General features: G+C 53.1%; 2 protein-coding genes across 8 annotated transcripts in view; one reads left to right on the plus strand and one right to left on the minus strand.

Annotated features, from left to right (window-relative positions):
* The window catches only part of WASHC1 (WASH complex subunit 1), an 83,937-nt gene extending 73,712 nt beyond the window's left edge, over positions 1–10,225 (plus strand). For both annotated transcript variants that reach the window (XM_030543310.1, XM_030543317.1), the window contains 3 exons: positions 7,774–7,932; positions 8,764–8,832; positions 9,751–10,225. In XM_030543310.1, the coding sequence (XP_030399170.1) occupies positions 7,774–7,932; positions 8,764–8,832; positions 9,751–9,902 (380 nt within the window). In that variant the 3' untranslated portion in view covers positions 9,903–10,225. The remainder of the gene's footprint in view (positions 1–7,773; positions 7,933–8,763; positions 8,833–9,750) is intronic.
* DDX11 (DEAD/H-box helicase 11) overlaps positions 1–18,530 on the minus strand; it is a 50,290-nt gene that overhangs the window by 3,283 nt on the left and 28,477 nt on the right. For 2 of the 6 annotated variants that reach the window (XM_030543264.1, XM_030543255.1), the window contains exons 19-26: positions 18,254–18,323; positions 17,717–17,820; positions 16,869–17,018; positions 15,169–15,237; positions 14,888–14,988; positions 14,266–14,350; positions 13,370–13,445; positions 12,889–13,043 (exon numbers count right to left, since the gene is read on the minus strand). In XM_030543264.1, the coding sequence (XP_030399124.1) occupies positions 12,889–13,043; positions 13,370–13,445; positions 14,266–14,350; positions 14,888–14,988; positions 15,169–15,237; positions 16,869–17,018; positions 17,717–17,820; positions 18,254–18,323 (810 nt within the window). Of the gene's footprint in view, positions 1–12,250; positions 12,667–12,888; positions 13,044–13,368; positions 13,446–14,247; positions 14,351–14,887; positions 14,989–15,168; positions 15,238–16,330; positions 16,457–16,868; positions 17,019–17,716; positions 17,821–18,253; positions 18,324–18,530 lie in introns of those variants that run through there. The other 4 variants (XM_030543295.1, XM_030543271.1, XM_030543280.1 and 1 more) reach the window with 4 other exon arrangements.

Below are 18,530 nucleotides of genomic sequence, written 5' to 3' on the forward strand. Positions count from 1 at the left end.
TGCAAACGGGACTGTAGCTGCGGCTCATTGACTTGAACAAACAGCCCCAGGAGAGCAGACTGAGTAGACCTTGGTACCCAAGCATAGGCTGCAGAGAGACTAGATCTAATAGTGCAGTGGTTCTCAACCAGAGGTCTGGGGCCCACTGCAGGGCAGCAAACAGGTTTCAGGGGTCCACCAAGCAAGGCCAGCATGCTGAAGCCTGATGAACTTAGCTTCACAGGTTCCCCTGTGGAGTGGGGCCCAGGCAACTGCCGAGCTTACTACCCTCTAACGCTGGCCTTGGCTTTTAGATGCAGAAAAACAGTTTTTCGGCACAGATGGGCCATGGAACTTTTATAGCATGGTGAGGTGGGGGTGGGCTCAGAAGAAAACAGGTTGAGAACCCCTGCAACAGTGGATGCTCACATGATCATCAATGGAGTGCACTGCATGCTGGGAGCTGTAGTCTCTGCTGTCCACACTTCTGTACTGAATGAGAGTGGACATGTGCTCCAGTTTAAACTGAGTGTGGTCCTCTGGTTTCTTGCAAGCTACCAGTGCAGCCCTCTTTAGCCCCCCTGGTTTAATATAGCAGTGTGGAGTATAAGCTATAACAAACCGTTTGTGCAGCACTATAGCTGTTAAAAGCCCTATCACTTAATAGGACACTATGAAGATATGCACCCTTCTACTCTGTGTAACTAACAACTTCAGCTTAGTTAGAATGGAAATAACGGTCATTCTCCTTTCCTTTTCCCTTGGTAGTCTCTCCCCTTTCTGCATCTCCCCCCCCAGGGGCAATGGAAGCAAGATTAATCAGTTTTACTGTTCTGGATAGTATTGGTTTACTAGGGAATCTTCCATGAAGGTTCTTATGCATTAGCAAGATGCAGCTATGCTTTGGGTGCAAATACTTCTTCTTCGAGTGATTGCTCATATCCATTCCAGTTAGGTGTGCACGCCGTGCGTGCACGTTTGCCGGAAACTTTTTACCCTAGCAACTCCAGTGGGCCGGCAGGTCGCCCCCTAGAGTGGCGCCACTATGGCACTCGATATATACCCCTGCCGGCCCGCCCGCTCCTCTGTTCCTTCTTACCGCCATGTCGGTTGTTGGAACTGTAGAGTGCGGCTTGCTGTCCTCCACGTCCCTAGCTCTCGTTTGTATACTGTTAGTAGTTGTAGTTGTAAATAGTTTCAAAAACAGTTTAAAGTAGTATAGTAGTTAGTTGTCTATTGTATATAGTTATAGAGCTTATTCGCGGGTTGGGCCGTTGCCCTTCGCGGCGCCCGGGACCGGGCTCATGCCTGGTTCGCCGGGCTTCAAGCAGTGCTCGGCATGCAAGAAGCCGATGCCAACTAGCGATCCCCACGACGCGTGCCTGAAGTGCCTGGGGGAATCGCACATCACCGAGAAGTGTCGTATCTGTAAGGCCTTTAAGCCTCGCACAAAGAAGGAGAGAGATCAAAGACTCCGCGCTCTCCTAATGGAAGCGGCACTGACTCCGGTACCGGCAGCGCAACTGGCCACCTCTACTCCGGCACCAGACCGCGCCGGCACCGGCAAGACTCTCCGGCACCGTCTATCCCCGGCACCGGGACCCGATCCAAGACCCTTGATGTCTGCAACACCATCTCGGCAGGCTCGAGTGGAGCGCCCGGCACCTACCTTGGCCGCGGCACCGCCTGCAGGGCTGCTGTCGACTCCGGGCTGGGAAGATCCGTCGAGTCCGGCCCCTTCTAGCTCCCCCTTGAGATGGGGGGTTGAGCTGTTAGTCCCATCTACGCCGGAGACCTTTGCCTCGGCACGGCACTCGATAGCGCTCACTGAGCCATCCCAGCCTCAACCCCCGGTACCCCCGGTGCAGGTGACCTCCAGAGGCAAGCCAATGCTGAGAGCGCTGTCTCCGGAGTCCAGGCACCGATCACCTCGGAGACGTGAACGCTTGTGCTCTTGGCGCCGCTCGCAGTCCTGGCACCGTTCTCCTCAGTGGTACCGATTGCACTCGCGGCGCCGGTCAACATCTGCATGGTCCCGGTCTGGCTCCTCTTACCACCGGTACCGAGACTCTAGGAGCCGTTCGCCTCGGCACTCAGCTCCCCGGTCGACCTCCCGGCACTGAGCCGGTGGCAGGTCCTGGTCCCCAGTGCCATCCCAGCACCACGATGGACACAGATCGCGGGCCCGCTCTCGGCACCGGCCTCGAGGCAGATCCCGATCCGGATCCCGGCACCGACTACCACACCGATCCTGGTCCCGATCCTCGGCACCGAGAAGATCGTCGGCGTCGGCGCATAGAGAGGTCTATCAGCCTAGCTCGGCGCCTCCATGGCCTTCGAGGGAACCATCCGTGTCCTCTCAGGCGCAGAGCGCCTATACACTGGGGCAGGACAGACACGCGGCCCTGTTTCAGGATCCTCCGCCTCAAGACTGAGGGTCTCAGCAGTGGGGGTTTTGGACCCCCTGGGTGTACCGCCAAGCCCAGGGTCCACAACATATTACTCCCCGCCCTGCGGCGGAACGCAGGCCACCAGAGGCAACGGTGTCTCGCCCCCTCCCTCCCCGGAAGCCGAGGACAGGTCCAGCCACCAGGACCCAGAGCTCCCTCCAGAGCCGGAGGTGCAGCCCCAGACAGAACCCCCCGTGGACGCTCTGCTGCCAGGGGTCTCCTCGTCATCTTCCCCTGATGAGGCGGTGGCAGGTACCTCGTCCTCCAGCCCTCCCCCTCTAGATCTTAGGACACATCAGGACCTCCTCAGGCGCGTGGCGCAAAACCTGGACATACAAGCAGAGGAGGTCTCTGAGGTCGAGGACCTGGTGGTGAGCATCCTCTCCGCCGATGCTCCCACCAGAGTGGCCCTACCCTTCATCAGGACTATTCAGGCCAACGCCACCACTATCTGGCAGTCACCGGCCTCCATCCCTCCAACCACTCGAGGCGTGGAAAGAAAGTACATGGCCCCCTCCAAGGGCTATGAGTACTTGCACGTTCACCCGACACCCTGCTCCCTTGTGGTCCAGTCAGTGAACGATAGGGAGCGCCATGGTCAAAAGGCCCCGGTGCCCAAGTCTAAGGAGGCGAGGCGAGGCGGATGGACCTCCTAGGCCGTAAGGTCTATTCAGCGGGGGCACTACAGCTCAGGGTCTCAAACCAGCAGGCCCTCCTTAGCCGCTACTCTTTTAACTCCTGGGTAGCGGCGGGCAAATTTAAAGAGCTGTTACCGCAGGACGCACGTCAGGAATTTACCACCATTCTTGACGAGGGCAAAAAGGTCGCAAGGACCTCGCTGCAAGCCTCCTTAGATGCTGCGGACTCGGCCGCTCGGACCCTTGCCTCAGGGGTTACGATGCGCCGCATTTCCTGGCTCCAGGTCTCTGGCCTTCCGCCAGAGCTCCAGCATACCATCCAGGACCTCCCCTTCGAAGGCCAGGGCCTTTTTTCCGATAAGACAGACCCCAGACTAAAGAACCTTAAAGACAATCGAGTCATCATACGGTCTTTGGGGATGCATACGCCTGTGACGCAGCGCAGGCCCTTCCGGCAGCAGAACCAGCAGCAGCAATGTCAGCCGTATCCTCAGTTCCTCCCGCCGCAGGACCTTAATAGGCGCCACGGCAGGAACAGTAGGCGCAGACAGTCGGGTGGCCAAGTGGGGCAAAACCAGGGCTCCTCCAAGGCCCCACCCGGACCCAAGCCTTCATTTTGAAGGTGCGCCCGAGGTTGCAGTACCAGTTTCCCCTTCGGATCCTTCCCCGCAGTTTTCCAACCGTCTTTCGTTTTTCCTCCAGGCGTGGACCCAAATAACATCGGACCGTTGGGTCTTGCGCACGGTACTGGCCGGTTACCGCCTGCAGTTTTCATCGCCCCCCCCCCCATCCCTCTTCAGGGACCCCTCTCACGAGCAATTCCTCCGTCAGGAGGTACAGACGCTCCTTGACAAGGGAGCCATAGAGGAGGTTCCAGAGAGCGAGAAGGGCAAGGGGTTTTATTCCCGCTACTTTCTGATCCCCAAGTCCAAGGGGGGCCTCAGGCCTATCCTCGACCTGCAAGAACTCAACAAGTATATGGTGAAGTTGAAGTTCCGCATGGTATCCCTTGGGACCATCATCCCATCGCTGGATCCTGGAGACTGGTACGCCGCCCTCGACATGCAGGACGCTTACTTCCATATCACCATATTTCCACAGCACAGGCATTTCCTTCGCTTTGTGGTCGACCGCCAACATTATCAATTTGCGGTCCTCCCGTTTGGCCTCTCTACGGCCCTGAGGGTGTTCACGAAATGCATGGCAATCGTCGTCCATATCTTCGGCGCGGCCGCATTCACGTGTTCCTCTACCTCGACGACTGGCTGGTCCGGGGCACATCGGAGCTGCAGGTCCGCAACCACGTCCGCAGGATCAGCAGCCTCTTTGTTGCCCTAGGCCTCGTGGTCAACGTGGACAAGTCTACTCTGCTCCCCACGCAGAGGATAGAGTTCATCGGGGCCGTTCTGGACTCTACCCTGGCCAGGGCCTTGCTACCCTTGCCCAGGTTCCAGTCGCTATCGGCCATCATTCTGTGCTTGCAGGCGGCCCCGCTGGCTTCTGTAAGAACATGTCTGGCCCTCCTGGGCCATATGGCGGCCTGTACGTTCGTGACAGTGTATGCTCGACTCCACATGAGGCCTCTTCAATCTTGGCTCATCGCGCAGTACCGGCCGGCCAGACATTCGTTGGGCACAGTTGTCACCATCCCCCAAGGGGTACTGGACTCCCTCCGGTGGTGGCTGGACCAGTCCGTAGTCTGTGCAGGGCTCCCGTTCCATCCGCCCTAACCCTCGGCATCCTTGAGGACGGACACCTCAGATCTGGGCTGGGGGGCGCATAGCGGCGCTCGGAGGACTCAGGGCCTGTGGTCCCCTCAGGAGCTGGACCTCCACATCAAAATTCGGGAGTTGAGAGCGGTCTGTCTTGCTTGTCAAGCGTTCGTCCATCACCTTCAAGGTCGTTGTGTCGCGGTGTTCACCGACAACATGACGACCATGTTCTATATCAACAAGCAGGGCGGCACCAGATCCTCTCCCCTATGTCACGAGGCGATGCGGCTCTGGGAATTTTGTATAGCCCATGCCATTCACCTTTCGGCCTCCTATCTCCCGGGAGTACGAAACACTCTAGCGGATCGACTGGGCAGATCCTTCTGCTCACACGAGAGGTCCCTCCGCCCGGACGTCGCCCTCTCACTCTTCCAGAGGTGGGGTCGTCCCCGGATGGACCTCTTCGCGTCCAGGGAGAACAGGAAATGCCAGACATTCTGCTCCTTTCAGGGTCGGGAGCCCGGGTCAATAGCGGATGCCTTCCTTATCCCATGGGCGACCCATCTGTTTTACGCGTTCCCTCCCTTTCCGCTGGTACACAAGGTCCTCCTCAAGGTGCGCAGGGACAGAGCTCGCGTGATTCTGATAGCTCCAGCGTGGACCAGGCAACATTGGTACCCCATGTTGCTGGACCTCTCAATAGCCAACCCAGTTGCCCTGCCCCTTCATTTGGACCTGATCACCCAGGACCACGGCAGGCTCTGTCACCCGGACCTTCGGTCTCTGAACCTTATGGCATGGCTCCTGCGTGGTTGACCGGCTCCGAGTTACGCTGCTCTACCCCTGTTCAAGAGGTTCTCCTGGGCAGTAGGAAGCCTTCCACCAGGGCTACTTACTCAGCTAAGTGGAAGCGTTTCTCCTGTTGGTGTTCGGAGAAGGGTTTTCTCCCTACGGAGGTTCCCATCGCCACTATTCTGGACTACATCTGGTCCCTCAAGGCCCAGGGTCTGGCGCTATCGTCCCTTCACGTTCACCTAGCGGCTATCTCCATGTTTCATCCCAGAGGGGATGGCCGTTCTGTCTTCTCCCACCCTATGGTGGCAAGATTCCTGAAGGGGCTGGAACGTCTCTATCCACAGATCCGCCCTCCTGCCCCTTCATGGGATCTCAACCTAGTTCTAACTCGGCTCATGGGCCCTCCATTTGAGCCGTTAGCGACTTGCTCCCTGCTCTACCTCTCCTGGAAGACCGCCTTCTTAGTGGCCATCACCTCAGCTAGACGGGTGTCGGAACTCCGGGCCCTCACGGTAGATCCCCCGTATACGGTCTTCCATAAAGACAAGGTGCAGCTGAGGCCACACCTTGCCTTTCTACCCAAGGTGGTCTCAGCTTTTCACATTAACCAGGAGATCTTCCTCCCCGTCTTTTTCTCAAAGCCCCATTCGTCCCGCAGGGAGCAACAACTCCACTCGCTAGATGTCCGTCGGGCGCTAGCGTTTTATGTGGACAGGACCAAACCGTTCCGCAAGTCCCCCCAGCTCTTCGTGGCGGTAGAGGACCAGGTCAAGGGACTACCGATTTCCTCGCAGAGGATATCTTCCTGGGTAACCTCCTGTATCAGGACCTGTTATGACTTGGCCCACATTCCTGCAGGCCATGTGACTGCACACTCTACCAGGGCACAGGCGTCATCGCTGGCTTTCCTTGCCCGCGTGCCGATCCAAGACATTTGTAGGGCGGCGACCTGGTCATCGGTCCACACATTCGCTTCCCATTACGCCCTAGTCCAGCGGTCCAGAGATGATGCAGCCTTTGGCTCTGCAGTGCTCCATGCCGTGACTTCTCACTCCGACCCCACCGCCTAGGTAAGGCTTGGGATTCACCTAACTGGAATGGATATGAGCAATCACTCGAAGAAGAAAAGACGGTTACTCACCTTTGTAACTGTTGTTCTTCGAGATGTGTTGCTCATATCCATTCCACACCCGCCCTCCTTCCCCACTGTCAGAGTAGCCAGCAAGAAGGAACTAAGGAGCGGGCGGGCCGGCAGGGGTATATATCGAGTGCCATAGTGGCGCCAATCTAGGGGGCGACCTGCCGGCCCACTGGAGTTGCTAGGGTAAAAAGTTTCCAGCAAACGTGCATGCGCAGCGCACACCTAACTGGAATGGATATGAGCAACACATCTCGAAGAACAACAGTCTACTCATCCTCACTTAATTTAATAGAATTGAATAGCTTAAAATCTTCTTGGACCTTTCTATTGGCTTTAGTGTGATACAAACATTTGTCACAAGAACTCTTATCCCTTACAATGCTCCTTTGATAAGGTCCGGGCTGTTTTCTCTTGGTTCCACAAGGAAGTGAATTTCTTAAAACAGGAGCAATGCAAAAAAGCTACATCCAAACCCAGGGAAGCAGCAGTGTTTCTGCTTTCAGGCTATGAATTAGTTTGGGGTTACACTGCTCCTTCCTCTGGAGCATTTCGTACTGGCCACTGCTGGATGGAGATGGGGGCCCCAGATTAGATGGATTGCTCTGATCCATTCTGACAATCCCTGTGTTGCTAACTGGGCAGGGCAGGTCTTCCTGTAGAGCCAGTGGGTGCTGTTCCCCTGTAGGGCAGAGGGCTCTCTGGAGAACGGTGTGAGATGGTCAGTTTGGGATCAAGGGACAGAATATGAGGGTGCAGGGAAGGATTCTAGCTCAAAGCCCTTCATTTGGCAGCACCCTGCACAGCCCACAGTATTCACTGATTTATTTTATAGGCTCCCCTGCATTCTATACACTGCATCATCTCCCGGCGACTTGGAAAGGGCAAGTGATGAGGTGCCAGAGCTCTTCACTCTCAGGTTTTATACCCAGGCATGTGGTTTAGGATTTAGATTTAGCTAAAGCAGCAGCACGTAGAATCCCTGCTGATAAAATTTTTAATTGCTGAGACATCAGATGGTGTTGGTTCCTCTGGGCTGACTCCTTTCTGTATCCCTGCAGCTCCAGTCCAGGGGGCTCCAAAGGAAGTTGTGAATCCTTCAACTGGCCGGGCCACTCTCCTGGAGTCCATCCGCCAGGCTGGCGGCATTGGGAAGGCCAACCTCCGAAGCGTTAAGGAGAGAAAGCTGGAGAAGAAGAAGCAGAAGGAGCAAGAAAAAGGTGCCCAGAGCGCTGTCATCCTCACTCCCCCACCCCCAGCTAGATATGCTTCGGTACCCACGTGAAGGGGTCCCATAAACACCTGAGAGGCAAAGCCAACACTGCACAGAAGCCTTGGAGCAGAGGGATTTCATCTCACCTCATGTTACAGTTTGGAATGTTTGCCTGAACTCGATAGCCCCTAGGTGCCAGAAATGCATTAGCGCTCTGCACTGGGAATTCTCCTCTCTCGAGGGTGGAAATGAGCATGTTTCATGTGAACTTGTATCGCTGGAAGCATTTCAAAGATAGCTCAGGGCAGGCTGCCTCTGGAGAGGAAACTGTGCCATTGGAAGTCCTGGGGCACGGTTGGGCTGTTTTCAGTAGACTGGTTAACTCCAGTTCATTTAAACTGGCTGACACACCCAACCTTTTCCTTCCTCCGAGCTGCTGTAGGAAGCTGACACGTTTCCCAGGCAGGCCTTCGGTGCTTTGATCTGAAGGCCATCCATAAGGGTAAATGTGGTACAAGGATGGGAGGGGTCAATTTATTTATTTAATCTCCAAGTGAGGGTCCCAACACAATCTGTGCCAAGGCAGCTCCGTCCTAGCCTTCAGCATATCCTGCTAGTCAACCTTGAACTCCCAGGCAGTTCTACCAATACAGCAACAATGTACCCTGCAGGGTCAGTGTGTCACGTCGAATAGGGTAGGACATACCCTGTCCTCCTGTTGTGTCCTGACCACGTGTTGAGCTGGTCCCCAGTTAATAACTAGCCATTAGTACAGGTCTGGACCTTGTGAGCAGGGCATTTGGTCTGTCACGTGATTTGTGGGGCTTTACTTTTTCAGTGATAACCACAGCACAGGGTGGAGACTTGATGTCCGACCTCTTCAACAAGCTGCTCCTGAGGCGCAAAGGTACCGTGCCATGGGGGGGGTTGCTCCTTTCCTGTATCGTGACATGAAGAGGGGCAGGTTCTCTTGCCTCCTTGCTGCAGCTTGCGGAAGTTAGAAATAAGGAAGCTTTTGGCCAGCCTGGCATGTCATTTTGCTGAATGCTTCGATGCTGTGGGGGAGGTACACGATGCCCTTATGGACCAGACAGGGCAATCCCCTTGCAGAGCAGGAAGAACTGATTTGTATACCAATGCTGCCAATGGCGGAGTGTCACTGCAGTGAATCCAGACCAGGGGTGCTGGTGTGGGGCATGCTGTAGTGGGGAGAGGCTTAGCTGCCTTCAGTGCCTAAGCTTTACTTGGCATCCCCAAGGCAGAAACCTGGGCACTGGCTGAGGTAGTGTGATTTGTATGTTTTTAATACTCGCAAGGAAAGCTTCCGTCTCTGCACTCTGTGTGTGTCTGTCTCTCTCTCTCACTGCACATGCTGGGCAAAGGCTCAGCATATCCAGAGAGCCTCAGAGGGGGGAAGCATTTTGAATATGCCTATTCTCTAAGGGCTGGGGCCTCCCCACTGCTGTTGAGGCTTTTTAGCCATAGCCTAATGACAAGGCCCTCTGTGGGTACCAGGCAGCCACCTCCGCCCCTGTCCTGCTTCAGCCGGAGGCTGCCTCCTCCCCTGCTCGCAGAGTCAGAGATGATTCTGGTCCTTGCTCTCCCTTGTTCTGGCAGCTGGAAATGCTGACCTGGCACTTTAGCTAATGAACCCTTTCCCAGCAGCATTGGAGGTGAGATTGTGTGCCTGAATCACTCAGCTGATGAGGCAGGATTTCACACACATGCAGGGCTAGCTGCTGCCTTCCTCATCCTCCCTCATGTCAACTCACCTCTCAATTCTAGTGCCTAGGCCTCACTCACTCACCTGCTTTTCCTCCCCTAGGCATTTCAGGCAAGGGGCCTGCAGCTGCAGGAAGTGCTGATGCTCCCAGTGCACCTGCTGGTGCCTTTGCCCGCATGTCGGACTCAATCCCACCCCTGCCAGCCCCACAACCACCCCTGGGGGATGAGGAGGAAGACGACTGGGAATCGTAAATGCTATCATGCCGCACGCCTGGGATTGGTTTCCTCTTGGCCAACTGGGAACCCAGTCCAGCTGAGCTCAGCACCTCAGAAATGGACCAGCTCTTGGAAATAACTGCTGGTGAGAGGGCACAGGCCTGGCAGAGGGACCCCATCACTTTCTCTTAGCGCCTGCTGTTCCTCATCTCTAACCACTGTTGAGTATAGTTATCAATGAACCTTACTTCTGCTCTGTTTACTTCCCCTCCCTGACAAATAGTGCATTTAATTTCAAATGCTGCTGTTCCTTGCTCACTCAATAAATCCTGCTGTAGCTGGAGGGCAGCTCATGCTCACGGAGGATCAGAACTAGCATCTCTACTGCGCGTGATCAAGCACAACTGCAGGGGCAGCTCTAACAGCCTTCTCCTCAGCCAGCTGCATCCTGGGCCTTACTTGTTTGGATTCTCCTGTGCAGGAATTCTTGAAATGGGTGATAGGATAGAAGGGGGTTGGTCCAGCGCTGCCTCACAGTCTCCCTCATATGAAAACAGCTGTAGGAGAACCATGGAACCTCTGTTGTTGGATATGAATGCCTTCTACAGCAGCTGTAGTGCTCCCTTAGTGAGTTACAAGTACCCAGCAGACTTCTCTAGCCCACTCCAGTCTACAAGTGGAGTGCTTTTAATTAACACATTCAAGGAGGAGAGGCCCAGCTGTCCACCATTAGAGCTAGGGAACAGCAGGCATTTTGCAGAGGGGTACTGTGTGTGAGACAAACGTAAGCCCTGAAACTGCTGTACACCTACCTCTACTGCACACTTTGAAAGCCTCTACCTACAACTTTTAGAAGGGTGAACTATGCAACTACAGTACAGTCTAGTCATAGTTTGCTTAAGTGGAACATGTGTCTAACAAGTTGATGTTTCATTTAGGTGGAAAGGAGATGTCCTTTAGCACCACCTTGTAGTGTTTGTGTTCAAGTCAGAGCTCTGTTTAGATAGGCTAGACTCTGCAGGGACTGGTACCATTCGGGTGCAGCAGAATGGAGATTTTATCCAGGTATGTGTAGACGCATGCAGGGACAGGAGTTAGCCAAGGCCCATGCCTAGAGCACATCAGTTAATGGTTTGCCTGAATTATCAGGTGGCAAAAAGTAATCATAGCTGATTAGGGGGGTTCCTGGCAGGGGCAGCTCCAGGCCCTATCATGCCAAGTGTGTGCTTGGGACCGCATGCTGCAGGGGGTGCTCTGCCGGTTGCTGGGAGGGCAGCAGGCAGCCAGCCTTTGGCAGCACGCCTGGGGAGGGTCCGCTGGTCCTGTGGCTCCAGTGGACCTCCTGAAGCTGTGGGACCAGCAGACCCTCTGCAGGCATACCTGTGGGAGGTCCACCGGAGCTGCAGCAGAGCACCCCCCCACAGCATGCCACTGTGCTTGGGGGGGCAAAATGTCTAGAGCTGCCCCTGGTTCCTGGCAGCCGCCCACGACCCTGCAAAGCTGAAATATCCAAAAGCCAGGAATGAATGTGGCACCCTTTACAAGAAAGGGAGAGGGTGTTTTAAAGGGATTTACACTAAACTATGCTGAGCCCCAGGAAAAGGCCGCAGTAAAGTTGAACACTTGGAGGTGACACATGCAGACAGGTGTGTAATCAAAAGGAAATGAAATAAATGCTGTACTGCTTTATGTCTAGGTCAGTAAAGTGGAGTAATAGACTTACTTCCTGCCCCTGCTGGAATGGTGACACAGGCCTTGGTCTGTGCAGCAGCTTAACATTCTTGGTCCCCATTAGCAGAAAGGCCAGGAGGGAGGTGAATGGCTGTAGCCTCAATTGGAGAATGCTTACACAGCATTGATGAGGAAATAAAGCTTGGGGGTGGGTAAATACGAACACAAGCCACCCAGCTGGGATGGATTCAGCCCCCAACAACTGAAGCCCTGTGTGTAGTGCTAGAGCATCATGCTCTCCCAGCACTTTTGCCATGGCAGAAAAAAGTTTCCAAAGTTTCCTGTATGCTCCCTAAACATTCTTGTCCTCTGCAAGGGGAAAGCAAGTCAGGCCCATCCCTCCAGCTAGCAGTACTGCCATCCCCCAGCTCTGGTAAAGCACAGATTAACACAATGCCAGTGGTCAGAGATGTAACTTCAGGCAGGGCAAAGTTAAGAGTTGAAAATGCCTCAGAAGTTGAAGCAGCCTAAGGCTTTTGCCCTTCCTGAATTAGCTGATCTATGGAGCATGGGCTAAGAATTTTAGCTGAGGGGGATAGAAATCTAGTCTCTAGCTTCCAGAGAGCTTTTTGGTGTTGTACTGCTCCCATGGAGGCCCTAAGAAGCTCTAGTCCCCCACGCCCTACTAGAAAGAAAAATCAGCAGCCGCCATGGAACATTAGCCTGATTTTTAATACTTTACTTCATCCTGCCCCAAAGAGGGCAAATAGTAATACCCAAGGCTGGGAAACAGAACAAAGAGGAGGAGTAACACAAACCCAGTCTGAGTGGAGTTCAGATGCACTAGCTGAGGGTGCTTCCCCCCCACAACACGCACACACCCTGAGCTAAGGTACTTTCCACTGTCCAGCCCAGCTCAGATGTGATATAATCGGTCCAGTAGCCACATAGGCAAGAATAACTTTGGTCAATAATTTTCAGCTTCTGTTGCAGGGACAGCAATTGCAGAAGGCTCCATTTTGAGCTGATACAGCCACTCAGTACCCCTCTACCCATTCATCAGCACAATGCTCTTCCATCTCCCTCAGGAGGCTTCTGACCTATAACATGACTTCTTCTCATGGTGAAACTAGGAAGAGAGGAAATCACATAACATTGTTCATTCCTAGCCCCAACTCTCTAGTATCCAGAGGAGTCAGGCCTGTGAGCAGGGGGAAGAGGGCATGAAGGTATTGCTGGGGAGCAGTTACAGGACATACAGGGGTGGAGTTGATGGGTGCATAAGGGGAAGTGAGACATAGTGAATGCTCAGAACAGCTGGCTACTGGTAGGTGCATGAAATAGTACTGACCTTCCTTAACGCTGCAAATGCTAGTCCAAAGGTAGGTTTGATCTCTGTTCTTTCCTTGATCCACTGGGGTAATTTGTTGAAGACGGAGGGGCGTGCATACCTGTGATCTACCAGCAGGATGCTAGCAAAGTCCTTCTGATGGCGAATCGCTCGCCCTGCACAGATCACCATAAAGGGAAACTTGACTTTTGTCACTTTGCATCCCCCCTATCCTTACATGCCCAAGATTATCAGCAGATCCACTCTAGATACAGGCCTCCACCAGGCTGCTAGCCAATAGCTTGAACACAATCAATCAGGTAACCGGTGGATCTCCTGTCACCCACATTGCATGTGCCATGACAATTCTTCCCTCTCCCTATGCAGCTCCCCACCAATTCCACTCTGCCACAACTGCTTCTTTGCCTATCCCATGACCCTAGCTACCATAAACTGCTCTCCATACTCCGCCCATCCAGCCCCATGAAAGATGAAGTCGTACCTATTGACTGGTTTACTGCTTTCATGCATAGATTTTCAATCAGCATTTTGCTTGGTGGCTGGCCCGCAGTTCTTGGCTAAAGGAGAGAAATAAGACTGTCTACACAAAGCAGCTTTTAGTGCCAGGGCTGTGTTGCTACAGCCGTGTCGCTAAGAAGTGCGCAGTGTAGCTGCTGTTTGTCAGCTCTCCTGCCAACAAAAAACTTCCACCCCTAACAAATGGCATTAGCGTTGTCAGCAGGAGAGCACTCCTGTTAACAAGACCTATTCACGCTGGTGCATGTCGTCGGCAAAACTTGTGTCTCTCAGGAGGTGTGTGTTTTTTTAACACCAAGTTTTGTTGTTCAGTTGCCAGTGTAGACACAGCCTGAGTAAAAGGCATATGCAGTTCAGAATAGGAATTAAAGCTCTTCCCAGATTCTAGTGCGTGACTGAAATGTGGTCACGCTTCTCAGAGTGGACAATCAAACTAACCAGCTCCAGGACATCTGAAGGAGGAAGGTAGCTTCAATGCCAACCCCCAGGGCTTCAGAGCTGCATGGAACAGGGGCTGTGGCAGGCAATGAGCAGGAGTCACTGCATTAGGAAGAGGCGCAGGACCCTGGAATGCAGTTCTCCGTGCAGTATTGCTCTGGTAGCCTCTCTTGGGCCAAGTGCCCCTTTGGAACTCAGCAGGGTTATTCCTGCAGATCTCTGCCTGGCCCCAGCCCTATTGAGCCCATTTACTACCCCCAAAGCCACTCAAGGAGATCCGTCTGCCCAGCGTGACTGACCCAGACACAGCAAACATGGGCAAAGGCACAGGAAGAGCCAGGTCTTTAGTTCACAGAGGGAATTGGACCCTGAAAGGACAGTAAGTGAAGCAGCTGAAATAGGTGCTGGGGTGCTTCCTCCTACCATTGTTTTGTCAAGATAGGCCATTTTCTCCTGGAGTTCTGGGGACTTGATGTTGGGGTAAGGCATGCCCACCATGACAACACACCTGGAAATGGAAGGAGGGGGACACACACAAGCATTGTTAGTGCCTGCTCATATTTCCATACCCTCTCATCCCAAACAAACTGAGAGGGACACTATACTGGAGGAGGTTACCACTGCAATGCAGTCAACTCTGACATGGAAGCAACAACACAGCCCAGCCGTATGTGACAAGGAAATACTGAACTGAAAACTGCCAGGGGAATTCGGGGAGCCAGAGGGGGGATTTATCCCACCCCAACATTGTCTTGTGAAAAGCACTTCAGGCTATTTCATGACCATGGAGTGGTTGGGTGTCTGCTGTGTCTGAAAGGCCCCTTTAGCTCACAGTGCTTCCTGACACCATGCCGGGCACACTGCTTTCAGCCCTGACTCAATCACACCACCCCCACTTCCTGCACCCCTGAGGTTTACTTGCAGGTCTCCCACCCAAGTCCTGACCAGCCTCCCCTCTAGCCTAGGAGAACCAGCAACCACATTAGCAGAGAGCTGTGTTCAGATACCACCTCAGGAGATGAGCAACAAACCAGATATTTCTTACCTTCCCAGGTCATCAGAGAAATTGATTCCTTCACTCATTTTCCCTCCAACCACGGAAAAGAGCAGGGCCCCTGTCACATGTCCGCCCACCTGGCTGCAGCGCTGTACAAAAGAACCCCCAGTGACTCAGGAGACACTGGAGCTGTGGAAACTTTGTGCACTGGCAGCACAGAGACCTGTCTACATTGGCCAGAGCAATTAACCACCCACATCACCTACTTTAGAAACACGCTCTTGCATTATGGAGTATTGAACGTCCAGCAGTCTGCCAACGCTGCTTACCTTTATGCACTTGGTGTACTCTGCCAGCACCTGCTCCACCTGGTTTGCTTTCTTGGGTTCCTGAAATATCTGTCAGAGGCACAAAGCATAAGTTGCAGCAGGAAGATTTAATGGTGCCATTCCAAAAATAACACAAAGAGGAGGGCCTAGAGGCATGTTACCATTGATCTCTAACTGATGTCCAACTATGCCCCTGGCTAAGCAATGCAGACACATCCTAATGGTACCCTGCTCAGCACCTGTGGACCTAGCAAATCCAGAGTAGCAGCAGTGATGGCCATTAGTGACTTTGGAGACATGTCCAGTTATTGAGATGTTAACCAGGTTTTTTTCCTTCATGGGTCCATGCTCCCAGATCTCTACTGTTTGAAGAGTGGAAAGAAACATCCACGTAAGAGGACAAGATCTGGGAATTCAGGTGTAGCAAGAGGGTAACAAAGCTGGATGAGATCTCCAGAACTAGTATGATCATTTATAGACCAGTAGCACTCAGGTGTGACTAGAGCCCATGTGTGCTGATGTGCTGTTCAAACAACGTAAGAGAGTCCCTGCCCAGGGGAGATTAGAACTCAAATAGGGTAGGAGAGGAAGCAGAGTTACAGAAAGGTGAGGTTATTGCCAGTTCAGCTCCTGAGGAGCAGTACAGGTCTGTTTCTCACAATACAGCCTTCTGAGCATTGTTCAATCCAGTTTTAAATTGCACAAGCAGGAAAGCTTTTGGAGGCCTTGTTATCAGAGTTCACTGTTCAGAAAGGTTTCCTGATATTCAGCCACTTTTCTTCTGTTCAATTTCATTCTATTACTCCTGGTTATACACCCTTTGTACCATGCTAAAACACTGAACCTTGAGATGTAGGCAAGTATTATCCCCATTTTACAGAAGCGGCAGACAGATTAAGTGACTTAACCAAGATTACATAGTGACTCTGTGCCACAGTCAAGAACAGAACACAGATTTCTTGACCCTCAGTCTTGTGCTTTAACCAGAAGACCCATTCGTCCTCCCAGTAGGCCCACAGTGAGCTGAAAGCTTGTGTGTAATTGACAGCATAGAGTTGAGTCTTAGGGCGTGTCTTTGCTACCGGGGTAAGTCAACCTGCGTTTTGCTACTCCAGCTACGTGAATAATGTAGCTGGAGTCAACATAGCTTAGATCAACTTACCCCGGTGTCTTCACAGCGCTGCGTTGACAGGAGATGCTCTCCGGTCGACTTTCCTTACTCTTCTCGGAGAGGTGGAATACCGGGGTCGAGCGGAGAGCGCTCTGCCGCCAATTTAGCAGGTCTCCACTAGAGTGAAGACAAGCCCATAGTCAATCACACTATTCCCTGGACAGGGGATGTGCAGCCAAGTCTGGGGAAAGCAAATCCCCTGTAAGAACTTAATAACCTGCCCCTCATAGCAAGGGAATCAGAGAGCACTGTAGGCTGACTAATGCAGATGAAGACCGTCTCTGCATTTACAGGAGCCATGTAACAGCATTTAATCTAATTTAGATCCCAGCTCAGTGATCAGCCGTGTGGGAAGTTTCATTTATTCATTACTGGAGGGACTGGCTAGATAAACATCCTCTCTGCTCTGCTGTGCAGGATATAAGAACAATTTGGGGGGAGAGAGAGACAAGGCCTGTAATGTGCAGATAATTGTTGGCCTTCTGAAACCTCTGTTTAAAGTACCAACCACCCTCAGTTACACAATTACCTTCTTCTTAGTTGCCAAGCGGGTGAGCAGCCCCGTCCCCTCCCAGTGCGTGTACACCTGCTTCTCGTACTCATAGGAGGGAAAGAAGCACACCACACCCCCAGGGACCACATTGCACAGGTTACCCAGGATTCGGCCCATCTCATCCATCTGTAAGAGTAGAAAGACTGGTGTTTGCTGGGGCTTACCATGGCACTGCCATGGCCTAATTCTCCTGCCCTGTCCCTGACCCAGAAGACAGATGCCTCCCACTGACAAGTCTTAGGACACTTGTGTAGCCACTTCCACGTAGAGAAATCAGTGCAGTGCTAGCTCACCAACAGTTGCCTAGAGGCACTGGCTGGCTCCCGGGCCTGGGAACAAACATGCTCCCTTTCACTCCTTGGTCTCCCCGTCTTAAGCCGCAGGCCTGAGTCACTGTAAAGCAATGGCTGTTCAGTGCGTCTGTTCATTTCCCAGGGAACAGGTGTCCGCTTCACACACCCGGAATGATGGCGAGAGCACACTGGCAGCTCTGTTAGCAGGTTGAGCTAAGGATTGAATGGGCCAGAGAACCGATGTCTCACTCCTAGGGGCTCCTCAAAGGCAAAGGAGGATGGGGAAGCTTTTGCTTCACACTCCAGGCCTGTCAAGTCAGCTTTCACTAGCACTAAACTCACTTAAAATGGCTTAACAAAAACAGACCACCCCCAGTATGCCCACCCTCAACCCCCCACAACTGGACTACTCCCCTGCCAATGTGCACACCCCTCTGGACTTAGAGCCCCCCAGAATCTCCCACTCTGCACACAAACCGTCCCCTTGAACCATCAGACCGCATAGCTTAAGAATGAAATAGCTGTGCTGACCATATGAGGCAGGTCTCTCTTCTGATAGGTGAATTCTAGCTGCTGGTTCGATGGACCACTGCAGAGGATTATGGGTAAAATGTTGTCTGGCGGAATCACATGACCTGATGACAAACAAGTAGACGGAATAAAAGCCACAGATGTTCAAGCAAAGCAAGCTGATAGTGCAAGGTCCCTGGGAGTAGATCACATGCACGTAGCAGCACAGGTACACATTAATTTCCCTTGGTCTGGGGGAGTGCAGGCAGCTTTAGCACAAGCCTGTCAATGCCTTTTCATGGATCACATCAGCCATAACCTGGTTCAAATCATTCCCTGCCCATTCTCTCTGGGGCAGAGGAATACAGTACACACCAGCAGCCAGAGGTGAAAGGGAACTTGGCTGCCCTCTGCTGCTGGGATTTCCAGGCAGGATGTCTGGTCACTAGAAGGAGCTGGCAAACAAGTCAACGGCACCTGCCTGAACTCCCATACAGCCAAACTAGGGGCCCAGCCACAGAAAGAGCATGTGACCAGCTCCCCTCCACCGACACTCACCACAGGAGAACTCCACCACCCTGTCAGCACCGATGGCACACGACAGCAACTGCTCTCGGAAATCAGACACCTACAAACCAGGAGCCAAGAAGAATCAGCAAAGCCCAAGTTTTCTCATCAGGAGATGGGGAAGGGCTGCAGTCAGCACACAGCACGGGTGGGAGGATCAGACGCAAGGATGGAGGAGGAGGAGTCAGGCCAATGGTTTGGGGAAAAGGACAGAGGGAAGACATGTGCTGGGTACTTGGTGCAGGTGTGGGACCCTGAAACACAAGGT

This window comes from Gopherus evgoodei, chromosome 1 (genome assembly GCF_007399415.2).
Source record: "Gopherus evgoodei ecotype Sinaloan lineage chromosome 1, rGopEvg1_v1.p, whole genome shotgun sequence".
Classification (NCBI taxonomy): domain Eukaryota; kingdom Metazoa; phylum Chordata; order Testudines; family Testudinidae; genus Gopherus; species Gopherus evgoodei.